At 55.5% G+C, this 24259-nt stretch overlaps 9 protein-coding genes across 9 annotated transcripts; 6 read left to right on the top strand and 3 right to left on the bottom strand.

Moving 5' to 3' along the window:
• Positions 1-35: 35 nt before the first annotated feature.
• Positions 36-3259, top strand: N7510_001959 (AP-1 complex subunit gamma; the record flags this gene model as incomplete). The annotated part of the gene is made up of 7 exons (XM_056973886.1): positions 36-47; positions 292-490; positions 550-706; positions 760-948; positions 1000-2744; positions 2801-3105; positions 3164-3259. 7 exons carry the CDS (start codon positions 36-38, stop codon positions 3257-3259), a joined length of 2703 nt encoding a protein of 900 aa, XP_056839003.1.
• Positions 3260-3821: 562 nt separating this feature from the next.
• On the bottom strand, positions 3822-5363 carry N7510_001958 (putative nucleotide-sugar transporter; the record flags this gene model as incomplete). Its single annotated transcript, XM_056973885.1, has 4 exons — positions 3822-4134; positions 4189-5088; positions 5147-5223; positions 5280-5363. The coding sequence occupies 4 exons, from the start codon at positions 5361-5363 to the stop codon at positions 3822-3824; spliced, it is 1374 nt and encodes a 457-aa protein (XP_056839002.1).
• Positions 5364-5980: 617 nt separating this feature from the next.
• N7510_001957 (uncharacterized protein) lies at positions 5981-10547 on the bottom strand (the record flags this gene model as incomplete). The annotated part of the gene is made up of 4 exons (XM_056973884.1): positions 5981-7357; positions 7407-10145; positions 10199-10301; positions 10351-10547. The coding sequence occupies 4 exons, from the start codon at positions 10545-10547 to the stop codon at positions 5981-5983; spliced, it is 4416 nt and encodes a 1471-aa protein (XP_056839001.1).
• Positions 10548-11714: 1167 nt separating this feature from the next.
• Positions 11715-13819, top strand: N7510_001956 (LMBR1 domain-containing protein; the record flags this gene model as incomplete). The annotated part of the gene is made up of 2 exons (XM_056973883.1): positions 11715-12022; positions 12076-13819. 2 exons carry the CDS (start codon positions 11715-11717, stop codon positions 13817-13819), a joined length of 2052 nt encoding a protein of 683 aa, XP_056839000.1.
• Positions 13820-14283: 464 nt separating this feature from the next.
• On the top strand, positions 14284-15387 carry N7510_001955 (DSD1 family PLP-dependent enzyme; the record flags this gene model as incomplete). The annotated part of the gene is made up of 1 exon (XM_056973882.1): positions 14284-15387. One exon carries the CDS (start codon positions 14284-14286, stop codon positions 15385-15387), a length of 1104 nt encoding a protein of 367 aa, XP_056838999.1.
• A 607-nt stretch (positions 15388-15994) lies between these two features.
• On the bottom strand, positions 15995-17218 carry N7510_001954 (ribosome biogenesis TSR3 family protein; the record flags this gene model as incomplete). Its single annotated transcript, XM_056973881.1, has 3 exons — positions 15995-16740; positions 16790-16926; positions 16989-17218. 3 exons carry the CDS (start codon positions 17216-17218, stop codon positions 15995-15997), a joined length of 1113 nt encoding a protein of 370 aa, XP_056838998.1.
• A 242-nt stretch (positions 17219-17460) lies between these two features.
• Positions 17461-19761, top strand: N7510_001953 (VHS domain protein; the record flags this gene model as incomplete). Its single annotated transcript, XM_056973880.1, has 8 exons — positions 17461-17527; positions 17590-17677; positions 17734-17809; positions 17867-18160; positions 18212-18475; positions 18526-18920; positions 18958-19504; positions 19561-19761. The coding sequence occupies 8 exons, from the start codon at positions 17461-17463 to the stop codon at positions 19759-19761; spliced, it is 1932 nt and encodes a 643-aa protein (XP_056838997.1).
• A 776-nt stretch (positions 19762-20537) lies between these two features.
• On the top strand, positions 20538-21755 carry N7510_001952 (uncharacterized protein; the record flags this gene model as incomplete). The annotated part of the gene is made up of 2 exons (XM_056973879.1): positions 20538-20562; positions 21529-21755. 2 exons carry the CDS (start codon positions 20538-20540, stop codon positions 21753-21755), a joined length of 252 nt encoding a protein of 83 aa, XP_056838996.1.
• Positions 21756-22176: 421 nt separating this feature from the next.
• Positions 22177-23527, top strand: N7510_001951 (uncharacterized protein; the record flags this gene model as incomplete). Its single annotated transcript, XM_056973878.1, has 2 exons — positions 22177-22244; positions 22297-23527. 2 exons carry the CDS (start codon positions 22177-22179, stop codon positions 23525-23527), a joined length of 1299 nt encoding a protein of 432 aa, XP_056838995.1.
• Positions 23528-24259: the final 732 nt, after the last annotated feature.

The following is a 24259-nucleotide window of genomic DNA, read 5'->3' as shown; positions in this document are numbered from 1 at the left end:
GCGAATTGGATATCTCACATGGACCAGGGTCAAGAATGAGTTGTGTGGTTTGTTTGGGTCGAATCCGAAGCTGGGGAGGAACGAGGCCACTACGTCATTCAGCCTTACCGGTAGTGCTGATGCACCTAGCTCAGGCTCCGGTGTATGCTACCTACCCACGACATGGATCTTTTTTCTACCCTCCTGCACTGAATATATTTCCATGCATGGACACCTCTTCCTTCACATTTACTCAAAATACATCTCTGCCTCAGGCACGAACACCAGTCACATGACCATTACCCAATCCAGCCTAGCCCCGCGGCCTCAATCAAGCCAGGTCGAAACAAACCAAAAGCACAAAGTCCAGACCGTGTGAACCTCTGCCACTCTGCCACCCTCTTCTCTGTTTTGGAACCTCTGCCGTGGACTCCTCGTGACGTTCCCCCCTCCTGTCTCTTCCCTTTCCTCTCCCCGCCGGCGGGGGTCCTCGTGGCCGTCATGTCTTCCCGTAAGTTGTTGCCCGCCGCCCCTCCATCCCCTGATCCCCAAGGCCCCTCCCCTGTCGAGATCGCGTTACTGATCCCGGTTGGACGGTCTTAGTCAAGCAATTCATTCGGAATGTGCGTTCAGCAAAGACCATCGCCGACGAGCGAGCCGTCATCCAGAAAGAGAGCGCCGCCATTCGTGCGTCGTTTCGAGAAGAGAGTCACGACTCCGGTGTCCGGTAGGTGGCAGTGAGGACTCCCCATTGGATACAAACCCCTAATCGCCTTGCAGGAGGAACAATGTCGCTAAATTGCTGTACCTGTTCACTCTCGGAGAGCGCACCCACTTCGGCCAAATCGAATGTCTGAAACTCCTCGCCTCACACCGGTTCGCCGACAAGCGGCTGGGATATCTGGGGACCATGCTGCTGCTGGATGAGAACCAGGAGGTCTTGACACTAGTGACCAATTCTCTCGGAAAGTATGTGCTGCATTTGAACCCCTCTCGTTTCTCTTTACTGAACAAAGGCAGTGATCTCAACCACTCTAACCAGTATATCGTCGGCCTGGCACTCTGTGCCCTCGGCAACATTGCTTCGATCGAGATGTCCCGCGATCTGTTCCCCCAAGTCGAGACCCTCATGTCAACAGCCAACCCTTACATTCGTCGGAAAGCCGCCATTTGTGCTATGCGGATATGTCGCAAGGTCCCGGATCTGTACGAGCATTTCCTGGAGAAGGCCAAGACATTGCTGGGTGACCGAAACCATGGCGTCTTGCTTTGCGGGTTGACCTTCGCGATCGACCTGTGCGAGGCTGAAGAAGAGGAAGAAGGTCCGGAAGGCGTGATTGAGATGTTCCGTCCACTCGCTGGAAACCTGGTCCGCGCCTTAAAGGGACTCACAACGTCCGGGTATGCACCCGAGCACGATGTTTCCGGAATCACAGATCCTTTCCTGCAAGTGAAGATTCTGGGGTTTTTGCGCGTCTTGGGCCGAGGCGATGTGGCGACCAGCGAGTTGATCAACGACATTCTGGCCCAGGTGGCCACCAACACCGACTCGTCAAAGAACGTGGGAAATGCTATTCTCTACGAGGCGGTGCTTACAATTTTGGACATCGAGGCCGATTCGGGACTGCGGGTGCTTGGTGTCAACATCCTCGGAAAGTTCTTGTCTAACAAGGATAACAACATCCGCTATGTGGCATTGAACACCCTGAACAAGGTTGTGGCTATCGAACCTAATGCGGTGCAAAGACATCGCAACACAATCCTAGAGTGTCTTCGGGATCCCGATATCAGTATCCGCCGGCGCGCGCTCGATCTCAGCTTCCTGCTGATCAACGAGGGTAACGTGCGGGTGCTGGTGCGGGAGCTCCTGGCTTTCCTGGAGGTGGCCGACAACGAATTCAAACCGGTGATGACTACACAGATTGGAATTGCTGCCGACCGGTACGCGCCAAACAAGCGTTGGCACCTGGACACAATCCTGCGGGTTCTCAAGCTGGCTGGGAACTACGTGAAGGAACAGATTCTGTCGTCGTTCGTCCGTCTCATTGCGACCACCCCTGAACTGCAAACCTACGCCGTTCAGAAACTTTACTCGTCGCTGAAGGAGGATATCTCGCAAGACGGTCTTACTCTGGCGGCTGCATGGACGATCGGCGAATATGCCGACAGTCTGCTGCAGGGCGGCCAGTACGAGGAGGAGGAACTAGTGAAAGAAGTTAGGGAGAGCGATATTGTCGACCTCTTCCACAACATCCTCAACAGCACCTATGCAACCCAGATTGTCATCGAGTACATCACTACCGCATCCATGAAACTCACCGTGCGCATGTCAGACTCCTCTCAGATTGAACGCCTGCGCCGTTTCCTGTCTAGCCGGACCTCCGACTTGAGCGTTGAGATCCAGCAGCGTGCCGTTGAATACTCCAATCTGTTCGGATATGACCAAATCCGCCGCGGCGTGCTTGAGCGGATGCCTCCGCCTGAGATTCGCGAGGAACAACGGGTTCTGGGCGCACCCACCAAGAAACGCCAGAGCAAAATCCTCCGTGATAAGTCGAAGAAGGTCTCCCGGCCCGCTGAGCACGATCTGCTCCTCGACCTGGTTGGTGGCACCGAAGCTCCCGTCACCAGCCCGACCGCGAACGGATCTAATACCGCAGATTTGTTAGCCGATATTCTCGGCGGCGACTCCGGCATGTCCTCGCCGCCTCCGACTGGCCAGCAAAAGACCAGCACTAGTGCCATCATGGACATGTTCGGCAATGGTCCGACATCCCCCCGCCCTCCCAGCCGGCCTCCTCTGGACTGGACTTATTGGGAGGTGGCGGTGGCATGGGCGCATCTGCACCTTCTCCGGATGTAACTGTTAGCGCCTCCACGCCTGCAGCCACTGCCTTCAACAAGGAAGGCCTCGTTCTCACCTTGCAGGTGCAACGAAGTGCTGGCGGCAATGCCCAGATCCTAGCCCGCTTCCGCAACGACTCCAACTTCAACAGCTTCTCCAGCGTCGGTCTGCAGGCTGCCGTGCCAAAGAGCCAGAAACTGCAGCTGAGCGGTATCAGCAAGGCTGAGCTTGAAGCTGGCGATGAGGGCACGCAGTCTTTGCGAGTTAGCGCTCTGAACGGGGTGAGTCTTATCCTCTTTATCTAGCTATGGTTTTTTTGGCTAACTTGTGTGCCTCCAGTCCCTCCCACCCAAGCTCCGTCTCCGTCTCCGCGTCACATATGCTCAGGACGGTGGCAATCCCGTCACCGACCAGGTGGATTGGACGGAGCCTTGAGAAATCAGTCACCTATCGACAAACTTACTTCAAGAGTAGGAGGAGAGAGAAATGAGGAGGTCAAAATGTGTTCTCCTCTGCCTGTTTTAATTTATCCCAAACTCTCTTTCTATACCTTTTCGTCCGCAATCCCACATACACATTCCACCCACTCTAGATCCTATCTTATCGTCGTTCGGTTTGTTTTTCCTTTTTTCTCTCTTGGCTCAAAAAGGGAAGGGAGGGTTTTATTTTTCTTTCTTGTACATGCTTCGGTAGCAAGATGAGAGCGCTTAGCGCAGGCAAGTGTGTCTTCTTTATTGTGGCATGGTGCGAGTTGGGCAAGGTTTCCAAGCTGCATTGACTGCAGGAAGCTACGCTTTTGGTGTGGTGGCGGTTTTGGTTGCTATACTTTCTTCAGTGCCGTTTTGTTGAAAGGGCTTTGTAGCTTGCATTTGGCCTCTATGTCTATTAGGTAGGGGTGATGCATGACATGTCCAATAGCCCTCATCAAGGCCAAAAAGCGAAAAAATAATAATCAATGAAATACGTATATAAACCCCAGACTTAGATCATGCAACGATCAATCCGTCCGCGCCTCGGAGTAATAAGATGGCGGCGGCTCAAGATGATCAAACCTCTCATCAGCAGGAAGAATGACCTCGCTTTCCCTAGCACGGGGCAAACACGCCCTGAGCGGCGGGCGCACGATATCATTGAACAAGAACGTGCCGTAAACGAGTAGCGCGAAGCCGACGACCTGCAACCACTTGAAGGTCTCCCAGCCTAGACCTAGCGATACGAGCCAGATGAAGAGCGTGCGGCAAGTGTCGATTGTGCTACGCGATGTGGCGCTCACGGAGCGGGTTACAGAGAGGCCGAAGAAGTTGAAGCCGCTGCGATTCATTAATATGCTGTGTGGCCAAGAAAGGAGGGAGGGAGGAACATACCCAATGCTGATCATGATAAGAAGGCTGGACCCTGCAATGGCACGGTTGCTGAAGACTTCGCGCCAGCCCTCTCGCATATCGAAGTATCCGTATTGTCCGGCCTCTGTCCGTCCAACGACCAGATACAGGATAACCATCGCGACGACAGTGACCGTGAAACCGAAGATACCTTCCCAACCAACGACCTGAATGGGATCCATAGCATATTTCTCCAGGATCCACTCCTCCGATACGAACTGCGAAGCCGTGAAGATCTGGGCCGCGGCGATGAGGAGCACGCCGACGATGGTCTGGACGGCGAGCTGGGCGTCGACGGCATTGCGGGCATGCATCAGCACCCGCGAGGCGGTTATAGTGAGAACACCATCTTCATCCTGCTGGATATCGTGATCGGGCTGGCCGGCGAAGAGAGCACCTGATAGTCCAACGACCGCGACGCCCAGCACGACGATGAAGAGCGCGCTCCATTGATAGAAGAAGAGTCTGCGGCGGAGGAAGAGCACGCTGAACAGCCCCACGAAGAGAACTAGTGCGCCGCGTGTCATTTGGTAGATACTAGCGGCTACGAAGAGGAGGCCCACGTTCATGAGCGTCGTGCCGGCGATATCGCAGCAGGCTGGCGCGGCGAGGAGGAAGATCTTCGATCCGCGCAAGGGGATGCGGGTGTCATCTTCGGTGGCGGGTTTGTTGATAGGATTCCTCGAAGCTCCGGGACCTTCGAGGACCTGGTCCTCCTCCTCTTCATCTTCGAAGTGTTCGTCATCGCCGTTGACGGGGTGGTATCCGCCCGCGAGGAGCGGGGAAGGTTCGCGAGAGAAGCGCGGCGAGACGTATCGTTTGTAGAGGATGGATAGGCCTAGGACGAGCCAGCAGCCCATTTCTCCAATGAACATTTGTACTCTATTTATTCCCTTGGTGTCAGGATAGTCCGATGCGGAGATGGCGGGTGATCACCTACGTCTGGATCACTGGCTGCTCGAACAGCTTCCACTCTTTGGGATTGGAAGAGTCGCAGTTCCGGACACATTGCATATCCTAGACCAACCGTTCCGTCAAAGCTGATCATCAAAGCGAGAAGCAGGGCTGCAAACCTGGTATTTGTTCAGAATGGTGTTGCAGACCCCGGTCACGAGCATCATCGTGACCAAGAAGGGGATGACGGCGCCATTCGCCATGGTTACAGATAGGCCCCGGCGGACGGGCTGAAGAGGAAAAGATGGATGAATACAGCTCCTAGGGGAAAGGAGGGAGATGTGGAGGGAGAGAAGAAGGGAGAGGAGAGAGGAAGGCCAGCTATTGAGCGCCCGTTCGGGAGGCGGACAAAGCGAGAAGCTTATCGGCGTGATAACATCATCTGACCCATCTATCTGCCCGCATTCCAGTGGGTCGATCTATGAGGCATCGACAACCCGTACTACCAAGGCTGTCTGTCCTCCATTGAGGGACAAGGATAACAAACAAATCAAAACTCTGGCATTAGATTGGTCGGACACCTCCAGGCGGTCGAGAACGAAATCGCTGTCCGCGTGTTTTTTTCCTTCCAGAACGCCATCGCTCGTCCTCGATCCGCAGGGGCAAAACGGAGACAAACAGCTAGTAGACCATAAAAAAAAAGCAGTCCCGTGGGACATGTACACGCATCGCTCCTGAGAAACATCCGTCCGTATGTACGCCGGGATCAAACCAAATAAAAAGCCCGCTGAACAGAAAGCAAAGCAAAAAATAGAACAGGAAAAAACAAATGGTATCATTCGTGACACCAACCCATGTTCATCACGTAGGAGCATCACCATTATATGGCGGGGATGGTGATACCGCTGTTGTCAAGATTCATCATCTCCTTCTTCTGCCGTTCCAGAAGATCCCAATCAATCCGCACACCTTTGATCCCATCATCGTCATTATTCTGGATCTCTTCCGGGATATCCATCCACGCCGCGGTCGCCTCGATAGCAGCGTCGTCCCATGTCCCATCGAAACCACTTAGAATCAGCGGCTCCTTGGGTTCGCCGCCTTCCGGAGGAGTCAGAGTCGCCAGGTTGATATCCCAAGAGTCTGGGGTATCTTCTTCCTGGTCCTTCGAGAACATCTCTGCATTCAGGAACTCCTCAAACGGATCGTAGCCCAGGCTAGGTAGCGTCGTACTCTGGAAATTGGAGAAAGTATCGTGGAGCGTTTCCAGGGAAATGGCAGAATCCGCCCACAGATCTTTGGCTTCGGCCTCGGGCTCTTTCTTCTCATCTTTGCTAGGCGACGGTTTCGCAGGGGAAGGACCAAGAGTCTTGCCAGGCGGCTGGCGCGGAGTGAGCTGCTGGGCAGAGACGGCAGGAGAGGGCTTTACGCCCATTTGGCTCGCGACGCGGGCAAGTGGTGTAGTGCTGACAGTCACGGGAGTAGCGATCCCCTGCTTCGCCGGAGAAGCCATAGCCTTGCTGGTGGCTACGGCAGGGCCAACGGTGGTCCCCGGCTGGCCTATGTCTGTCTTGGTCTCGAGGCCAATTGCGAAGCTGTCGAGAGCAAACTGAAGAGGGTCGTCAATATTCTCCACCTCGGGCAAGTGGATATCCTCAATATGCTTGTCCAGAGCAGCCTGAGTGGCGAAGCCCTGGAAGTGGTGTTGACACTCCGGCACACTGCACTTGAAAGCACCCGCGAGGGCTGCGGCCGTGGACTTGGCCTCCGCAACTGCCTTTTGGTATTTCGCGCCGGCGGCCGGCGGCGCGCTGACATTTTGAATAGGTGAGGCACTGGGACCGCCCTGCGATTGCTTTCTCTTCTTGGGCGGGGGCAGCTTGAGCTTTTCCTGGGAGAGTCCGCCCGGTCCGTAGGCATGAGGAACTCCCTGGGGAGATGGGGCTCCAAAAGGCGCAGGCGCAACAGCGCCCGACTGGCTTGAGGCACGTCGAGCACGCTGGAGAGCTTCTTCCTGTTGCTGCAGTTGCTGCAAGTTACTTGCGTTTAACGCAGGCATGTTTGCTTGCGCATTTTGCGCAGTGGTGGCAGGAGCCTGGGAGGCGTTTTTCTGCTGCTGGCTGACGCGGGCAATCATCGCATGGAACAGTTTTCGAATGAAAAGGACCGCACCAGACACATAATCCGGAGTGACGGTAAACTGATCATTAACCACCCAGTCCTGAGAGGGTTTAAATTGTCGCATGAGTTGGATGCGCTAAAACTAGTTAGTCAAATAATGTACTATCGAGGAGGAAAGAACATACCATGGCAAGCAGATTCCGGACGTTCTTCTCCTGGCCCGGCATCTTTGCAAACCATTGCACCAAAGTATCCAATCTACCCAGCACGTCCAAGGAATCACGCAGCTGCTGGCCCATGGCAGCTTTCTGTTCTGGAGAAACAGCGATAGGCTGCGTAGCCGGTGCGTTCTTCGAGATTTCGTTGTAGACCTCCATAACCTTCGGAGGCAAGTTGTTGTTCCAAGCGTCTTCCGCAGCCGCCCTGCTGGGAATTGGACCGCGTGCCTGACTCTGCTGTTTCCGTAAATGGGCCTCAACCTGTGCCCGCTGCTGGGGGGTCATAGCCGCAAGCTGTTCACGCGTCAAAGGCATGTTCGGTTTGGGAGGTCCAGTCGGCTGTGCAAGCGGGGCGGCCGCAGGCTGAGGCTGTTGAGGGGTTGTGTCGGCAGTATCATCTGCATGAGCCCTCTTTTTCGCGTTTGTTTTCGCGGCTGCCTTCTTAGTCGTTGCCGCCTGGCCCTTCGCATTTGATACTTGCGGGCCACTAGGAGCCGGTTGAGGCTGCGGCGGAACATTCGGTGGTTTGGTTTGCGGCGTGGCTTGCGGTGCGGAGATCGGGGGCTGCGGAACAGCTTGAGTCTGCGGCATACTCCCATCAAGTTGAGCAGCTCGGGCCTGCGCCGCCTGCATAAGATGCTTTTGGCGATTCCGGTGCAGTAATTCACGGATCTGCGCATCGGTAAAACTGGCGGCTTGCGGTCCCAATTTCTGGCGAGCCATCTGAATTTCTTGAGCGGTAATTGGCCGCATCGGAGGTACATTAACGGGCGGTTGTGGCTGACCAGGTGGGAACCCCGTAGCGTTCGGCATCTGGCCAGGTTGGCCCTGGAAACCATTCGCTGGTACCTGAGCATTAGGGTCTTTCGTCCGAGCATTGACAATCTGGGCGAGGTGAAGTTTCTGAAACATCATCAGCTTGGGCAGATCCACGCCGTTGGCCGCCTGTGGGTTCGAAGCGACCCATTGCTTCAATTGTCCCCAAGTCTTGATGTGTTTCGGAACTGGTGCTTGAGTGTTGTTCAAAATGGATGGCGGAAAATACGTGCGATCCATATCCTTTGCCTGTTCGGGGCTCATCTCCGCACCATTGTTGTGTTGACGTAGCAGCTGGAGCTTGTAGAACTCACTCTGGCGTTGCTGCTGCTGTCTCTGTTGTGCCGACAGTTGCTGGCCCTGGGCCGGGTTCATTCCCTGCGGCATATTCATGGATCCCTGCATTCTGGGATTGTTACCCATCTGGCCGTTCATCATCGGTTGGCCCTGGCCTGGCTGTTGACCCATGTTCTGCTGAGCGGCATTCGCTCGAGCCATATTGTTCGCCATCGCGACACGTCGCTGGTTCATCAAGAAATTATTCAGTTGCTCATTTGACATCTGAGAAAGTTGTTCCTGAACCTGCGGCGGAAGACCGGGGGGGATTTGCGGCCGATTCTGCATGCCCGGTTGTTGAGGTCGAGAAGGAGGTCGAGCTTGAGAGGGCATCTGACCGCTTGGAGAGATCTGGCCCGGAGCCATAGGTTGATTCAGCATCGGCATGACAGGGCTTTGCTGTGGGAGCTGTGACTGTGCCTGGGGAGCATTCTGCCCCGACATGGCCATTTTCTGAGCTTGGGCGCGTGCCTGAGCCTGGGCCTGAGCCTGATACTGTGCTCGATCCTGGGGAACATTGGCGCCACCCTGCAGGTGCTGCTGGGCAAGGAACTGGGGATTGTTCATGTTTTGCTGCTGCTGCTGCTGCTGCTGCTGTTGTTGCTGTTGTTGTTGTTGCTGTTGCTGCTGTTGCTGCTGTTGTTGCTGCTGTTGTTGCTGTTGTTGCTGCTGTTGTTGCTGCTGTTGCTGCTGCTGCTGCTGTTGCGGAAACATGTTTTGATTGTTCGGGAAGGGTGCCTGACTGATCTGAGTCGAACTAGCGGGCACCACGAGCTGACCAGCTTCCTGTGAGCGCAAACCATCCGCCTGCTGTCCCTGTATATTCTCCACATTGCCAATGAACGAGTCGACACCCTGCCCTTGACTTTGACCCTGGTTTCCCGGGAACGCCGAGTTGCGCTGAAGGTTCATCATGTTCTGGAACATTTGGCGCTGCTGAGGGTTCATCATCGGATCGTTAGCCATCATTGCAGGGTTATTAGGATTATTAGGATCTCGGCCCATTTCCATCCGTTGGCGGCGATGTCTCCTCAGTTGATTCAGGGCTTGGGAGCGGAAGAAATAGGTCATTGGGTCCATTTGCTTTCGAGCGAGATACTGCCGCTGCTCCGGAGTCATGTTGGAGAGGTTTAACTTGATCTTCTCCATGTCCTCCGGGGAGGTCTTGGCCAGCATCTGATTTGCCATGCGAGAGACGTGCTCGAATTCTTGGGCCGAGAGCGTGTTGAGATCATCGGGGAGTGGAACGCCGCCATTTGGGCGCTGCTGCGCCCGCTGTTGCTGCTGCATCATCGCGGTCTGTTGTTGCTGCCGCTGTTGCATCGCGGCCTGCTGGCTCATGTTGTTCATGCCCATCATCAAATTCTGTTGGCCCGGTATAGGAGACGCTTGGAGGGTCTGGTTCATCTGCTGCTGTTGGAAATTGCCCTGGTTCTGGTTGGGCACATTTCCCCCTTGGGGCATCATCCCACTTTGGTACGCGACCGCGGCTTGTCGTTGTCGAGTGTCTTTGATATGAAGGAGCTTTTCGGTGCATTCGTGATCGTAGTCCACCTAGTACCTTTGTCTTAGCAAAGCACTCAACAAGGGATGTCATCATGACCAACCTTCTCAGCGGCTTTCTGGAACGCCTTGTGCTCGAAGCTCAGTGCAGCCTGCGCCGCTGACTGGAGGTCGATACGGGGTTGGATCAGGCGGAGGGAGGTAATCCTAGAAAGAGTCAGGGACAAGCGGAAGCTTTCCTCGAAGGCAAACTCACATCTGGTACACGTTCATCGCGCGGACCTTGATCGGGACTTCGGCCTTCCAACCCGTCCACGTTCCCTGGTTGTGCAGCGCCTGGGCGACATGATTCATGATCACCTGCGAGCTCTCAGGCTTCGGCGGCGGCACCTGGCCTGGTTTAACCATGCCAGCCGGCACGCCGCCGCCCGCATTGAAGTTGGCGGGATTCATGGCAGGAGCCCCATTAACGGGGATCAGGGAGCAATCCGCGAAGAGGTTCGGTGTCGGTCAGCATTCGCCAAGTTGTCAGGACGCGACGATATCGAGAAGGAAAGGAAGTCGCAGATCGGCGTGGGAAGAAAAACAGAAAAGAGAAAGGAAGGGCGTATCGGGGTGGACCGTGGTGATTTCGAGTCGATCAGGGAGGGTGGGGATGGATCGCCTTGACCGGAGGACAGGAGGGTGGAGGAGCAACGAGCGACCGCGCGGGAAAGCAAGGCGTTCGGGCAGCGAGAGTCGATTGGCTGCAGGTCGCTGGCCAACGCCTAGGGTGTGGCGTGCGGCGAATGAGAGGGCCGGGCGCGCGAGTCCTAGGGTGGATAGGGATCTGTGACAGGGATGCTGCAGCTTTCTAAGTCGCACCTGGTTGCTGCAGAAAGAGAAGCCAGAAGAACGAGGACGAGGGGAGATGGCTGGGGAAGAGAGAAACACGAGATGCGGGTGTTTCAGTGCGGGTGCACAGATAAGAAGAGGCCTGAGGGTCGGGGGGTGGAAAGCGGTCGACGAATGAATGCACTGGCCCCGGGGAATAATAATCGGTTGGGGGATTAAATCATGATGATGGTGGTGGTGGTGGTGGGATTATTGGGGGCAGTAAGTTCGACAAGAGAGAAACGGGGAAACGAGGATGATGGCCGTAGTCACGAGGCTCTGGCCGTTACACGGAAAATGAGTCTACCGAGAGAGAGAGACAAAGCAAGACAAGCGTCGTCATACCCCTTGAGAGGCTCCAGCTGCGAGGGCGATCAGGGTGCAGGCACTATCCCCGATTATTCGGAGGATGATGATGAGCTACGAGAAAATCGTTCTGCTTGTTTTGTAGGACTAAGGGACGGTGGACTTGTCCCTATAGTTAGTTAGTGGTCAAACGACAGGGAGCTGAATGCGGCGCCGGTCCCCACCCGCCGTCACTAAGCCGGTGCCTGGCGTCCATTTCGTAGTCAGCCTTGTTCTTCTTCCCAACTCCCTCTCCCTCGTCAAACCCTCGTCGCCTCGGTCCTTCCCATCGTCACCACCCGCGTTGACCACTACCACGGTGAATGTTTAGTCGCTCCGCCATGCTACACTGATTTATCTCCACCCTTGCCACTCTTTCCCCCCGACGCTCTCTCACTCACCATGTTCTCCGTCTCGGTCTCGCCCATCTCGGTGGGCTCCAACATCTTCTTCACCTTCGCCCTCTTCTCCATCTCCGCCCTGGTACTGCTGCTGCTGCGACGCTTCTTAACGCTGCGCGCTACTCCCGCCTATCTTATCCTTCCCATATTTCTCGCGCTCGCCCTCCCCGCCAGCGTCGTGCTCCTTGTCCCCATCGATCTTGCATCAAGTTCGCGCGATGGTTCTGGCCCCAAGGCGATCTGGCTGCCAGATCGCATGGTTCTGGTATGCTGGCGGATCGCCTATTGGCTAATCTTCGTCCTGACCTGGTGAGTATGCCGCTGTTCTCTACTGTGATGTCTCGGCCACTAATTCTTCGTAGGGTGATCCTTCCGCTCCTCGGCGAGTACGTCGACTCGGGCTATCGCGAACCCAGGGCCCGTATCATCTACTCCCTTCGACAAAATGCCCGATACCAATTGATCGTCCTCTGCTGTGCGACGGTGGGGCTGATTTACGTCTCGATCCAGGTTGGGTTCGATTTTCTCTCCATCAAAGGTCTGGTCATGGCACTGGCATACGTCTGGGGTCTCGTGCTCGCCATCTACCTCATGGGCCACGGCTTGGTGTCTATCCCGCGCAATCTCTTCCGCAACGCCAATGTGAGCGGTCGTTTGCGGAGGATCCAGGCCCATGCGCCCAAGGTGCACGATCGCCTGATGGACGCGGTCAATGAGTTGGAAAGCCTGGAATCGCAAGTCAACCAGTTACAGCAGCGCAAAACGGGCACTGCGCGCGACTTCCAAGAGTGGATCGAAGAACTCGGGGAAGGCGCTGGTGCATCGGACGTGCGGGCCCCGATTCTCGAGTCCCCGGACACGGCCAGCACGGTTCCCTCGGTCATTACCGAGCGCTATCTGGCCGATTTGACTCGCCGTCTACAGCGTGCTCGACACATGAAGGCTCGGTTTGTGGATGAATGGGATCGCCTCGTCCAGACTGCGGCCGACTTGCAGGCCATCATCAACTCGGCTGCCTCCAAGAAACTCGATTTCGGTCCCTCGAGCCGTCGGTCGTCCTTCCCCCGAGTCAAGCTTCTAACACCCTACATGCGGTACCAAGTCTACTCGAACGTCATTCCTACGGTCAGGTTGGTATTTGGGGCGGTCTTCGCTGGTGCATCTGTCTGCATTATCTGGTCTGAACTGATCAAGTCTGTGGCACCTCAAATATCCATCATCAGCTTGACTATTGTGCCGAACTGGAAGGATCCGAAACCCGTTGGCTTTGGCGGGCAGGTGACTGCGTCTGCCTGGCTGTTGTACATGTGCTCCGCGGCCTTGGTGGGTGTCAACGATGCCAAGGTTTGGGGCAACCGGGCCCTTGTCCGCCGCAATACCTACGGCGAAAGTGCATGCTGGTATGCGAGTCTGGTGGCTCGGCTTACCGTCCCGATCGCCTACAACTTTTTAACTTTCTTGCCGAAAGACTTCCGCGCGAAAACGACCTTTTACGAGTTCCTCGGCAGACTGATCAACCTGACGCGCCTCGGCAAAGGATTCGACTTTATTTTCCCCATGTTAATTCTCTTGCCTGTGTGCGGGACATTCTTCAACTGGTATGGCCGCATCAAGAACATCTTCGGGTTCGCTCTCGCCGAAGACGAAGAGCTCCACGATGTAGAGAACAACCCGTCCGGGTATGGTCTGGGCGGCTGGCGCGAGGGGCGGGATCTGATCGACCGCGAGCTGAATGGATTCGGCTCTCTAGCCGTCTCCTCCCGCGGCACCCGCTCGACCTGGGCGTCCGACTTGAGCCCTGGAGGCTCTCGCGGCTCGTCCTCGTCGCGGCTGCGCGTCCCCCAGTCTGAGTCGTCCGAACCGGCCCGACGAACGGTCGCTGCTCCCACGGTTATTGACGGTGAAGAAGAGGACGAGAACTTCTTCCAGTCCTTCGCCCACCGCGTTCGTAATACCTTTGAGACTACCAACACGCCCCAGTGGCTGCAAAGAGATCAACTCCGACTCCCGCGCTGGATGTCCGGCGACAATACCACTACCGAAGAAGGCGGTGTCAACAGACTGTTTGGTGGCCGGGCTGTGCCTGGACGCCTGCGATTAGGTTAGAGGGATACATGTTGAGTGTCAACTGCTGGCCAGTGTATATTAATATCGACTATCTTCCTGTACAAAGTCCGTTTCTTTTGTTGATTGGTTGGTCTTGGTCGAGATTGTTGCCACCAATCGTACGATATTGTAGAAATCTGATGCTGTGCAACTATATCTACACCCCCTGCTAACCCTCTCGATCTACGACGGCATTCTTCCCTCTAGTGTGGGGGGACTGTATTGCATCCCACTCTAGACGTGGGGGAATCCACCCCCAAGACCCTCCAACCCATGGAATCCGGAACAGACACATCTACAAGCAGTCTAGGGCACCCGTCGATCTCAACCAAGACCCCCCTTGCGTGTCAAAATATAAGACAAGCCCACATCCCACCCGCCTCTGCATCTCACGCCCAAACCCCAAGAACACCAACCCCTCCAAACCACCACCCAAACACCACCACCACCGTCAGCCGCCCAAAATGGATCCCCCCAAAGTCGGTGACAGAATCGACACCATCGATACTCCCTCAATGATCGCAGACCTCGATCTCGTCGACGCCAATCTCAAGAAACTAATGGGCAAGCTCCTCCCAACGGGTCTGAACATCCGCCCGCATCTCAAAACAACCAAGAGCGCGATCCTCGCGCGGAAGATGAATGCCGCAGGCGCAAAGGGTGTCTGCGTGGCGAAAGTGAGCGAGGCGGAAGTCATTGCCGCGACGGGGTTTGACGACCTGCTGATTACGTGCGAGATCGTGGGTCCCGCGAAGGTGAAGCGGCTGGTAGAGCTGTTTCGCAAGCACCGCAGCATCAGGACAGTGGTTGATAGCGAGGTTGGGGCGAGCGCGATCAATGATGCGCTCGCGCGGGAGGGGATTGAGGAGCCGATTTCTGTGCTGATTGATCTGGATGTCGGACTTCATCGCACGGGCGTTCAGCCTGGTGCGCCGGCTGTGGCCCTGGCGAGACATGTGAGCGGGTTGAAGCACCTCAGGCTGATTGGTGTGCAAGGGTACGAGGGCCATTTGCAGCACCTGCATGACTACGACGACCGCAAGGCGCAGTGTCTGGCGTCTATGAAAATCCTCACCGAGACGGCGGAGGCGCTGCGGAAAGAAGGATGTGACATCCAAGTCGTGACGACGGGAGGTACAGGCACGGCCGAGTTCTGCGCCACCGTGCCCGGCGTGACGGAGCTGCAGCCGGGATCGTTCATCTTCATGGACACGGACTACCGGAATGCCGTGGGCACGTTCTACTCGAACAGTCTGACCATCTTGTCGACTGTGATCAGCAAGCAGGGCCCGCGGTGCGTGACGATCGACAGCGGACTCAAGTCCTTGACTACTGATAGTGGGTTGGCGGAGTGCAAGGATTCCCGGTATGCGTATGGGGTACTGGGGGATGAGCATGGTTCGCTGAGTTGGGAGGAGGGGACCCCGGATCTGAACGTTGGGGATCGCGTGGAGATGATTCCGAGTCATATTGATCCGACGGTCAATCTGCATGACTTCTATTATGCTTATCGGGGGGGTGTCATTGAGGAGATTTGGCCGGTGGATTCGAGGGGGAAAGTTCAATAGTGTAGAAAACACGCTCTGGGTTCGTGGCTTTATCCATATAGACGGTGTTGGTTCGGAAAATATCAAACCCTTGACTGTCGTCACCGAGTGGCCGCATTGACGAAGCACATCCCTTGTCCAGGTAATACTTCATAGAGCACCTTTCAACCCGCCCTGGTGTCTCTAGACATGCCTCAGCTCCGATTGGTCATGATACCATCGGCCCATACATCCCTGACACTGCCCACTTAAACCAACCCCAACCCACATCTGTTCCGCTCCTCTGCCACACCCATCGAGTTATTCGTCGCCGAGACATTGGACGACAGATTGCCCACGGTGTCGACGATATCACAAAGGATATCAGGAGGATGTTGTTGAGACAGGGCTGTCAGGCACAAGGGACGTGAAGATCATGCTTTGGCATTGTTCGCTCCAAGACGCAGTGAGCGTTGTTGTAAACAGAAAACTGGGTCGAAAGGCAGCTGGGCGTTCGCTCTTGTGGTTGAGTGCTCTGCTGAACTATTCTGGACTGTAATGTTGGAAGCATGCCTGACTATATTTTCAACAGAAAAGCCGGCCCGGTAATGTCTCCGGATGTGCGAACATCCGGGTCTGCCAATGACGCTCACCACCTCTTGGGCGCGGATATCTCGGTCCGCGAAAATGAAGCAGATACAGTTTCTTTGCCCCTCCGTTGCTGGATTGCTTTGATGCCGGTGCGGTCAGTGACCGTGGTCGCGTTGATGATGTTATCAAATGCCTCGTCTTCACTGCCTGCAGATCCAGATTCGGCATCCGAATCAACGTACAAGGGTTCAGGCGGCGCAATCTTTTCCGGCTGTTGTTTATCCGACTGAGACGGATTCTGGAATGCTTTGGAACTAAGAATCTTGCGGCGAATCTCCGCCATCTGTTCTTCGTCCTCAGAATCGTCGGAGATCGCAAAGGGATCCTTGTCGGCATCATCCTCATCCTCATCCTCATCCTCATCTTCGTTATCGCCACTGCCTTCATCTTCGCTACCATCCTCTTCTCCGTCCGAGTCTTTCTCCGCTGGTCTGCGATTGGTATTCCCGACAGTCCACATATCATCAGCCCCCTCTACACGACTGTCCTCGTATTCCCGTTCGATCTTGGCGAGCCATTCCTCCTCCGTCCTTTTGACATCATCTTCTGTTTCGCAGGCGGCGTAGCGGTTCAGGAGTTCCGAATTGATATCGAGGAAAGCCTCGCCGTACCGGAAGTTCTTCAAGACGTCTTTGGCCCAGTCTGCGTGACCACAGATGTAGAAACAGGCGGCCAACGCCTCAACACAGTTCAGTCGCCATGGTTTTCCGTAGTTGACAGTATTAGCAGCGATCAGATAGGGCACTGCAGCGAGTCAGCATTGTTGTTGATGCGCAGGCGTCAAAGAACATACACAGTCGTTCACATTTCCCACCAATCCGCGACCATGGCACTTCCTTGACTCGTACCCAGGAGCATTCCACCACTGCTGCACCATGCTGTTCCATGATTTCGCGATCGGCGGGGGATATGACTCGTTTTGCATTCGGGCTGGTGGTCACGGACTTGTTAGAATACATCGACAGGGAGGACACAATGTGGAATCAACGTACGAGACGACCACGCCAGGAGACCGCTGGCCAATATGAAGCTCTCGCATCAGACCCAGCTTCATCAATTTCTTTCCAGAGCATCGCTTCGGGTCACAATGGCCCATGTCCCAGCAGGCCGCCTTGTACACTGGGCGCGAGGATTCCTGCTCACCATCCCGGGGCACTTTGGGACGCGGATTGGAGAATTTCTTGCCTCCTCGCGCAAAGTTGTCTTTTTTGTGTCGGACCATGGCGGATGGTGATGATGATGGGTCGTAGTAGGTGTTGAGAACAGAAAATGCGGCGGGCGCCACACGTGCGCGACTAGTTCCATCACTCTCCGCCTTCAGCTTCGCAGCCTTTCGACACGTTTTGGTTCACTCGACATCTGCCCTTGTACTATCAGCGCCGCTTTTCTTTCCCTTGCCTTTTCTTTTATTTTCCTTGTTGTCTGTCCTTTCCTGTCGCCATCCTGGAGGCCACTTCAGCACGCATGGCGGCAAGGGACCGCTTCGGTCCTTTCGCTGAGCCAGGACTGACCCCGCTGCAGCGTGCAATTCGTGAGTTGCCTGCTTCTCTCCGGAATGGCAAATCTAAGAATGTTCCCTCGTTCCTTTCATAGGCAATGCGTGTGATCCACAGAACTACGAGCCTAATCTGGCCCTGAACCTCGAGGTCGCCGACTTGGTGAACACCAAGAAAAGCAACGCGTGAGCTGCACCTTGTCATATTTGTCCCGCTAAAATCGCATATTCACATTCGATAGGCCCCGAGAATCGGCGTTCGAAATTGTCCATCTCATCAACTCCCGAAACCAAAATGTTGCATTACTGGCGTTAGCGGTACGTTTTCTCCGAAGGCAAGCGGGGAGGGGCAAGGCTGACAACTGGCACCTTTAGCTCCTCGACATCTGCGTCAAGAACTGCGGATACCCGTTCCATCTCCAGATTGGCACAAAAGAGTTCCTAAATGAGTTGGTCCGGAGGTTCCCCGAGCGGCCACCCATGCGCCCCTCGAGGGTGCAACATCGCATCCTGGAGTCGATCGAGGAATGGCGGCAGACCATCTGCCAGACGTCGCGGTACAAGGAGGACCTAGGCTTCATCAGGGATATGCACCGGCTTTTGCTGTATAAAGGCTACGCTTTCCCGGAAGTTCGTCGGGAGGATGCTGCCGTTCTGAACCCGAGCGATGTATGGACCACTTTGAACCTGCTAGTGCGGTCCCACCACTGACCTGTCTAGAATCTACGCTCGGCCGAGGAGATGGAGGAAGAAGAGCGGGAAGCACAGTCAGCCAAGCTCCAAGAGCTGATCCGGAGAGGCACTCCCGCCGACCTCCAGGAGGCAAACCGTCTGATGAAAGTCATGGCGGGCTTCGACAACCGGCACAAAACCGACTATCGAGCAAAGGCAGCGGAGGAGGTGTCCAAGGTGCAACAGAAGGCCAGGATTTTGGAGGAGATGCTGCAGAGCGGAGAGGGAATCCCCGAGGGCGACGTCTTCGAGGTGGGAGTGTTCTACTTACAGTCGTATGTGGCATCGCTGACAGGTAATAGGAGCTGGCGAATGCCTTACAAAGTGCGCACCCCAAGATTCAAAAGATGTGCGAGGAAGAATCGGACGACCCGGAGGCTGTCCACAAGCTCCTTGAGATCAACGACAGCATACACCGGACTATCGAACGGTACAAACTGGTCAAGAGGGGCGATTTGGATGCAGCATCAAAAATCCCCAAAGGCACTCTGGGTACCACGACTGGGGTCTCGAAGAATGCGAACAATGAGCTCTCTCTGATCGATTTCGATCCTGAACCCAGCTCGAACGGAAATGCAGCGGAAGCAGTCCAGGGCGGTAGCTCGTTAGAAAACGACCTCCTCGGCCTTTCGATGGACGATCAGATTCCAGCGGCGGGTGGTGGAATCTCCCTAGGGCCATCCAGTAAGTTGTCTTGGTCTGTGTCGAAGATTGTCACTAACCCTTTTTCCAAGTGAACATCCCATCGATCCCATCCAGCTCGGCGACTCCCCCCAGCAGGCTCCGACGGCGTTCAAGCCTAACTACGATATCCTTGCAGGCATGGGCTCGTCGCGACCAACCTCTCAATCGTCCACTCCTGCTCCCCGTGCATCTCCCCAACCTCCGTCCCAGGCCACTCCACCACCTGCGGCTGATCCATTTGCATCGTTGATCTCTGCCAGCCCACGGCCTGGAGCCAGCCCTTTCCCAGCACCGGCCGCCGCGGCCCCCGCTGCTTCGGGCTCCTCCGCCCTGCTCGACTTGGTTGGGGACCAGCAATCTGCCAAACAGCCCGCGGCAGCGGCCGAAGATGACGAGTGGAATTTTGCATCCTCTCTACCGCCAAGCAGTGCGCTTCCCGCATCAAACAAGGTCCAGGTTCTCAACTCACAACTCCGCGTCGACTTTGCGGTTCGACGACTGCCTGGACAGCCACGTCAGATCCAGATCGCGGCTGTCTTTTCCAACACGACCAGTCAAGCGATTAGCGAGCTGCATTTCCAAGTTGCAGTAGAGAAGGTGAGTGTTCTATTTTTTGTGTCTTCTGATGGAGTTTAGTCTAACTGTGTCTCTAGTCATACACGCTACAGCTGCGGCCGCAGTCGGGCCGAGACATCGCGGCTATGCAGCAGAATGGTGTGCAGCAGGATATGCTCCTGGATGGTATCGATGCAGGGAAAGGAAACTCGGTGAAGCTTCGGTTCCGGGTGTCGTACAAGGTAGGAGCCTCGGCTCACGAAGAACAGGGAATGGTGCCATCGCTGGGTATTTCGTAGATGCTTCTCTGCTTGTGACATTTACTCGCTATGACACGCCTCGGCAGGTTCAAGTGGCAGGACTGTTTCTGGCGGATCCGTCCTTCACTAACCCTCGATGTCCCATTCTCCCCGCCGTTTCACCCTTGAAAATCTTAGCGTCTGCCCGTTATTTGTCTATAAAGATTTCTCTTTTCTCTCTCTCCCATTGCCACCTCAATCATCCACGTATTTCCTTCTATTGATTCTGTTCCGTATCCACTTGGTCGCTGGCTTGGACCTTCCTCCCTTCACTCGGACCTTCCTCCTTTCACTCTACTACGCAACAAATGACAACACTCAACCGCTATCACCCAGGGCACAAAGCGCCATGGAAATGCGCCAAGATTTCCTCCCCGATGAACAAGACAGAATACGAGCCACAGCCCCTCTTCAAGTGCGCAGCCTCCCCGGAGTCGCCGTGAACCACGCCACATTTACCCCAGCGACATCTTCCCGTCACAGTAGAACCCGGTGTCGATCACCCTTGCTGGGCAGCAGATCCAAAGGCAAAATAGGCCCTGACTAAGTTTCCCTACGCAATGAGGCAGGTGACTCGGGTGACGCCCTTGGCACCAAATACTGGTAGATTTCCCCAAGAGGAATGTTAGCCATGGAGGCCATGACCGACCCGTGGATCCGGTGGATTTCCTGTTCGGGCTGTTGCTCGATTTATCTCGTACAGGATCGGAGCCAGCCCTCAGATCGCGGAAGGTTATTCCGTGCAGGGCTAGAATCCCTGTTGAAGATAATAAACAATGCTGTCGTGGACACCGTTTGCAAGTACGTAGTGTCGTCGGTAGTATGTAGTTGTGTATACCCGTGTCCATTTTATTTTATTTTTATTTTTCTTCCTTGCTCTCTACCTTCTACCATTACCTATCCAGACAGACACACACCAGCCTGTAGATTGCCAAATAGAAAAGAGTCTCCGTCTCCCAACCGCAAGAGCTGAAAGAGCCCAGTCAAGGCATGGCGGGTGGCGAGAGTGATGCTCGACCTGCCCTGCAGGGTTTAGATCTCGGCCGGCCGGTGGGGGCGTTGATAAGATAAGTGGGATCGGTGGCTTTTCTGTCAAGCTCTATCAAGGACCCCTCACATCTACCGACAGTCTTCTAGACCTGCCTGCTTCAAAACGCCACGGTCCTCCGTAGGGCCGAGCTCCTCGGCTTTCCCTGATGATCTCCCGGCGGCTAAATTGCCGTCCACTAGTATGGAAACTCTGTGGACAAGCTCGCAGTTTTCGTCTTGGTTGGGGCGCCATCCTTGTCTTCCGAACATTTACCGTTGGTAAGTTTCTCCGAATATTGTGCGCACCCGACTGCCCTAGCTACCCACCAGGTAGATTGCCCGTGCATACGATGTCCTGCAGGAACACACCTAATTTTACACTCAAATTTGCGAGCAGAAGTGAATATATTCTGAGGAGACGTATCTACTCCCGGTAGGCTGTATACCGTCAGTTTACCAGCCTGGGCTGTGGCCTGGTTCATTGGAGGCTAGATCTATATCGCAACCCACGCATTTATCCAATTACGGAACCTCAAGTCACCGCAAAGTATGAAAAATTAAATATGGCAGCCGAATCAACCCGAGGCCGTTTTATCCGCTGAAAGCTCTGAAAGCCAACCATTTCCGGCGTGATCAAATTTCGTAATTCTTGCTGTATCCGGACTTTCACGTGACTTGCACTACTCTTTCGGGCGGAATGCCTCGAGCGCTAAATTGCATGGGGCAGAACTGTCCGAGGCCAATACGAGCGACTTTTAATTTTTCCTTCGTGTTGGGCTGCACGTTCAGGGTGCACTACGACATGCACGGTTCAGGAAGAAGATCAGCCATGTTCGATCGGAATCTGGAGTAGCATCACGATCGTCCCCCCCACTGTGGGAAAGCTGTTAAGGTCTAGACCCGGCCGGCAGCCTGACATGGCAGCGGCTGTCTTCAACACCACCGCCTCGAGCTGCCCACCGTAAACGCCCACATTGCTATCAGCGGGGAAAGAATTCCGGGCCTAGATTGACGGCGCTGACTGGTTCAACCTCCAATTTGCTTGGGGAGGGCGTGGCGCTATCGACTGGACTGGCCGTGACCCTGATGGACCGGCGGAGCCACTACCAGACCCATGGCTTACCTCCGAACGAGACTTTTCTCGGGGCCCAAACTATGATCGCCCGGGTTCCATGGATTCCCTGCAAGCTTTTCTGACGAGGGCTGGGAGGGCCTGACAGCTAGCTATTGGGCCCCGCCAACATACATGCGTTTGGCTACCCCCCCAAACGTCTGGCTCTATTTAACATCCCTCACCCCCCGGCCTCCTCGGAATATATTGGCCATACTAGTTTGCTTCACATCACTCCCACCTGGCCCACCCTTTTCATAATATAATCTGAAAAGATGGCATCGCGGGATCTCGATCAAGATATCGCTCCCATCCCCCGCTCGCGGGAGGAGAACCAGGAGAGGTATGTGATATATCAGATCTCCCAGGTTGACCGACACTGACCCCATCGATAGAGCCTTCATTGCTGCTTCGCGGCGAAAAGATCGTAGCCTGGATGCGCGGCTAGAGTCCGCTAACCGGGCCTCGATGCTGCACAAGAAGCGCACTGGCAAGGCCTTCCACATCACCAAGGAGATTGTGGAGAAAGAGGCCATGTACGAAGAAGTCGATGAGCGGTATCAAGAGAAGCGCATCCGCATGCTGCAAGCCCAAAACATGCAGATTGAAGAGCAATTCCACCGCCATTTGCTCGCTGCGTTCGCCGCTCGCGCGAATGGATCCGGATCTCAGGGCTCGTCCATTGCCAGTCGCCGAGCCAGCTTGGCGCCACGAGCATCCACTGACAGCGGCTCCCGCAAGCTGAGCCTGGACCTGTCCAATCTGCCCACGGCATTCCCGCACGGCATGGACTCGGCCCCCTTCTCGACCGGCGATGGCTACGTGCTGTCGCCCTCCGCCAGCAACTTCGACCCCAGCCCGGAGTCGTCTTACATGGCCTGCTCTGAGGCCTCATATCCCAATATGATGGCCAGCAGCAGTGCAGCGGCAACCCCAGCATACATGGGCCAACAGACGCCGTGGAACAGTCAGGTACCACCGTCGTGGCCGACACTGCCGCAGCAGCAACAGCAGCAGCAACAGATCCCCACTCCGGGACCGACCCCCACCGACAACCAAGCAGTGCAGATGTGGCAGCAGCAGATGATGCAACAGGCCCAGATGCCCGCGGACGCGGCACAGGCAATCCAGATGCGGCAATTCAGAGACCGACTGGCCTCTGCGCCGGAACTGCCTATGCAGCAACCCCAGCAGCATCATCTGTCCGCCCCGCCCATGGTCGTGTCCGAATCGGTCTCCCACGGACATTCGCGTGGGAAGTCCCAGCCCAACAACAACTTCCGCAACCTCCACCTCCTGACCCAGGGCACAAACATTGCTGCTGCTCGCTCGCGCGCCAGCTCGCCCAAGGTCGAGTCCTTCACGGCAGAGACCAAGTCCACACCGGATTTCTGTCCCACGCCCAATACGCCGCTGTCTCCCACGGCGGTGGCGACGCAGGAGCCTGTCAAGCAGGAGGGCGATGGCATCATGGTCTCGCACGAGGAGCTAGATCCAGACTTCAACGAGTTCAGCCAGTTTGCGCTGGACCTGGGCAATTCATCCCACCCACACCTGGGGGAGCGGGAGCCGTTTGGGTTTGATGAATTTGTCGCCCTGGACGACTTTGCTACGGTGTCTTGTTGATTTACGATTCTGTATATTCTTTTTTGGGGGAGTTCTGCTGTGTATATTGCTCCTGTATCATACCTATCTGTCATTCTTTTATTATTCCCTGATGTCCCCTGGAGTTGCTGTTTTTATCTCGTGTACCTACCACCCACTCTAGGTACTACTTACTGTCACCTACCTATACCATGTTCGTCACGACACGAAACGATACGAAATCAAATCAAATTCACGCTTGGACTTACGTCTCCTGTTACATTTCCAATCATGCTTCACTCCTGGTAGAATACCGCAAACAGCAGCAACCTGAACGTCACGTTTCCTCTTCTCTCTTACCTCCCCCCACCTGGCCCCCTCTGCAAAGGCCATGTCGACCCGTGGCCCGCCGCCGGCGACCCAGAGCTCGACAGCTATAGCTTTCTGATTTCCTGGCCTTCCTCGGTTATAACCCCTCCAGGCTTGGACTAATCCAGCCCGTAGCCACTCTTGCCCGACCGCACCCAGCCAGTCTTCGTCTCTCCCCCTCTGCGTCTGCTCTTGGTTGCGGTGGCCATCGGCGTGACAGAGTTGAGGGGTATGGTATGGTATGGTATGACGACAGATCGGCTCTTGCGGGTAGTTGGTGGGCCCCCTGGTTTGACGGCTTACTCGCTGCTCAGAAACTCAGATGTGTAGAGCAGCCCTGAATAGAAACCCGACCGTTCGGATGGGCTTCCCCGGGTGTGCACTAAAATCGCGCGACGCCGGCGT

The sequence above is a fragment of the Penicillium lagena genome (genome assembly GCF_028827675.1).
Source record: "Penicillium lagena strain IBT 129212 chromosome Unknown utg000001l_segment0_segment0, whole genome shotgun sequence".
Lineage (NCBI taxonomy): Eukaryota > Fungi > Ascomycota > Eurotiomycetes > Eurotiales > Aspergillaceae > Penicillium > Penicillium lagena.
Note: the sequence above shows the minus strand (reverse complement) of the source record. Positions and strands in the feature narration are given on the sequence as shown.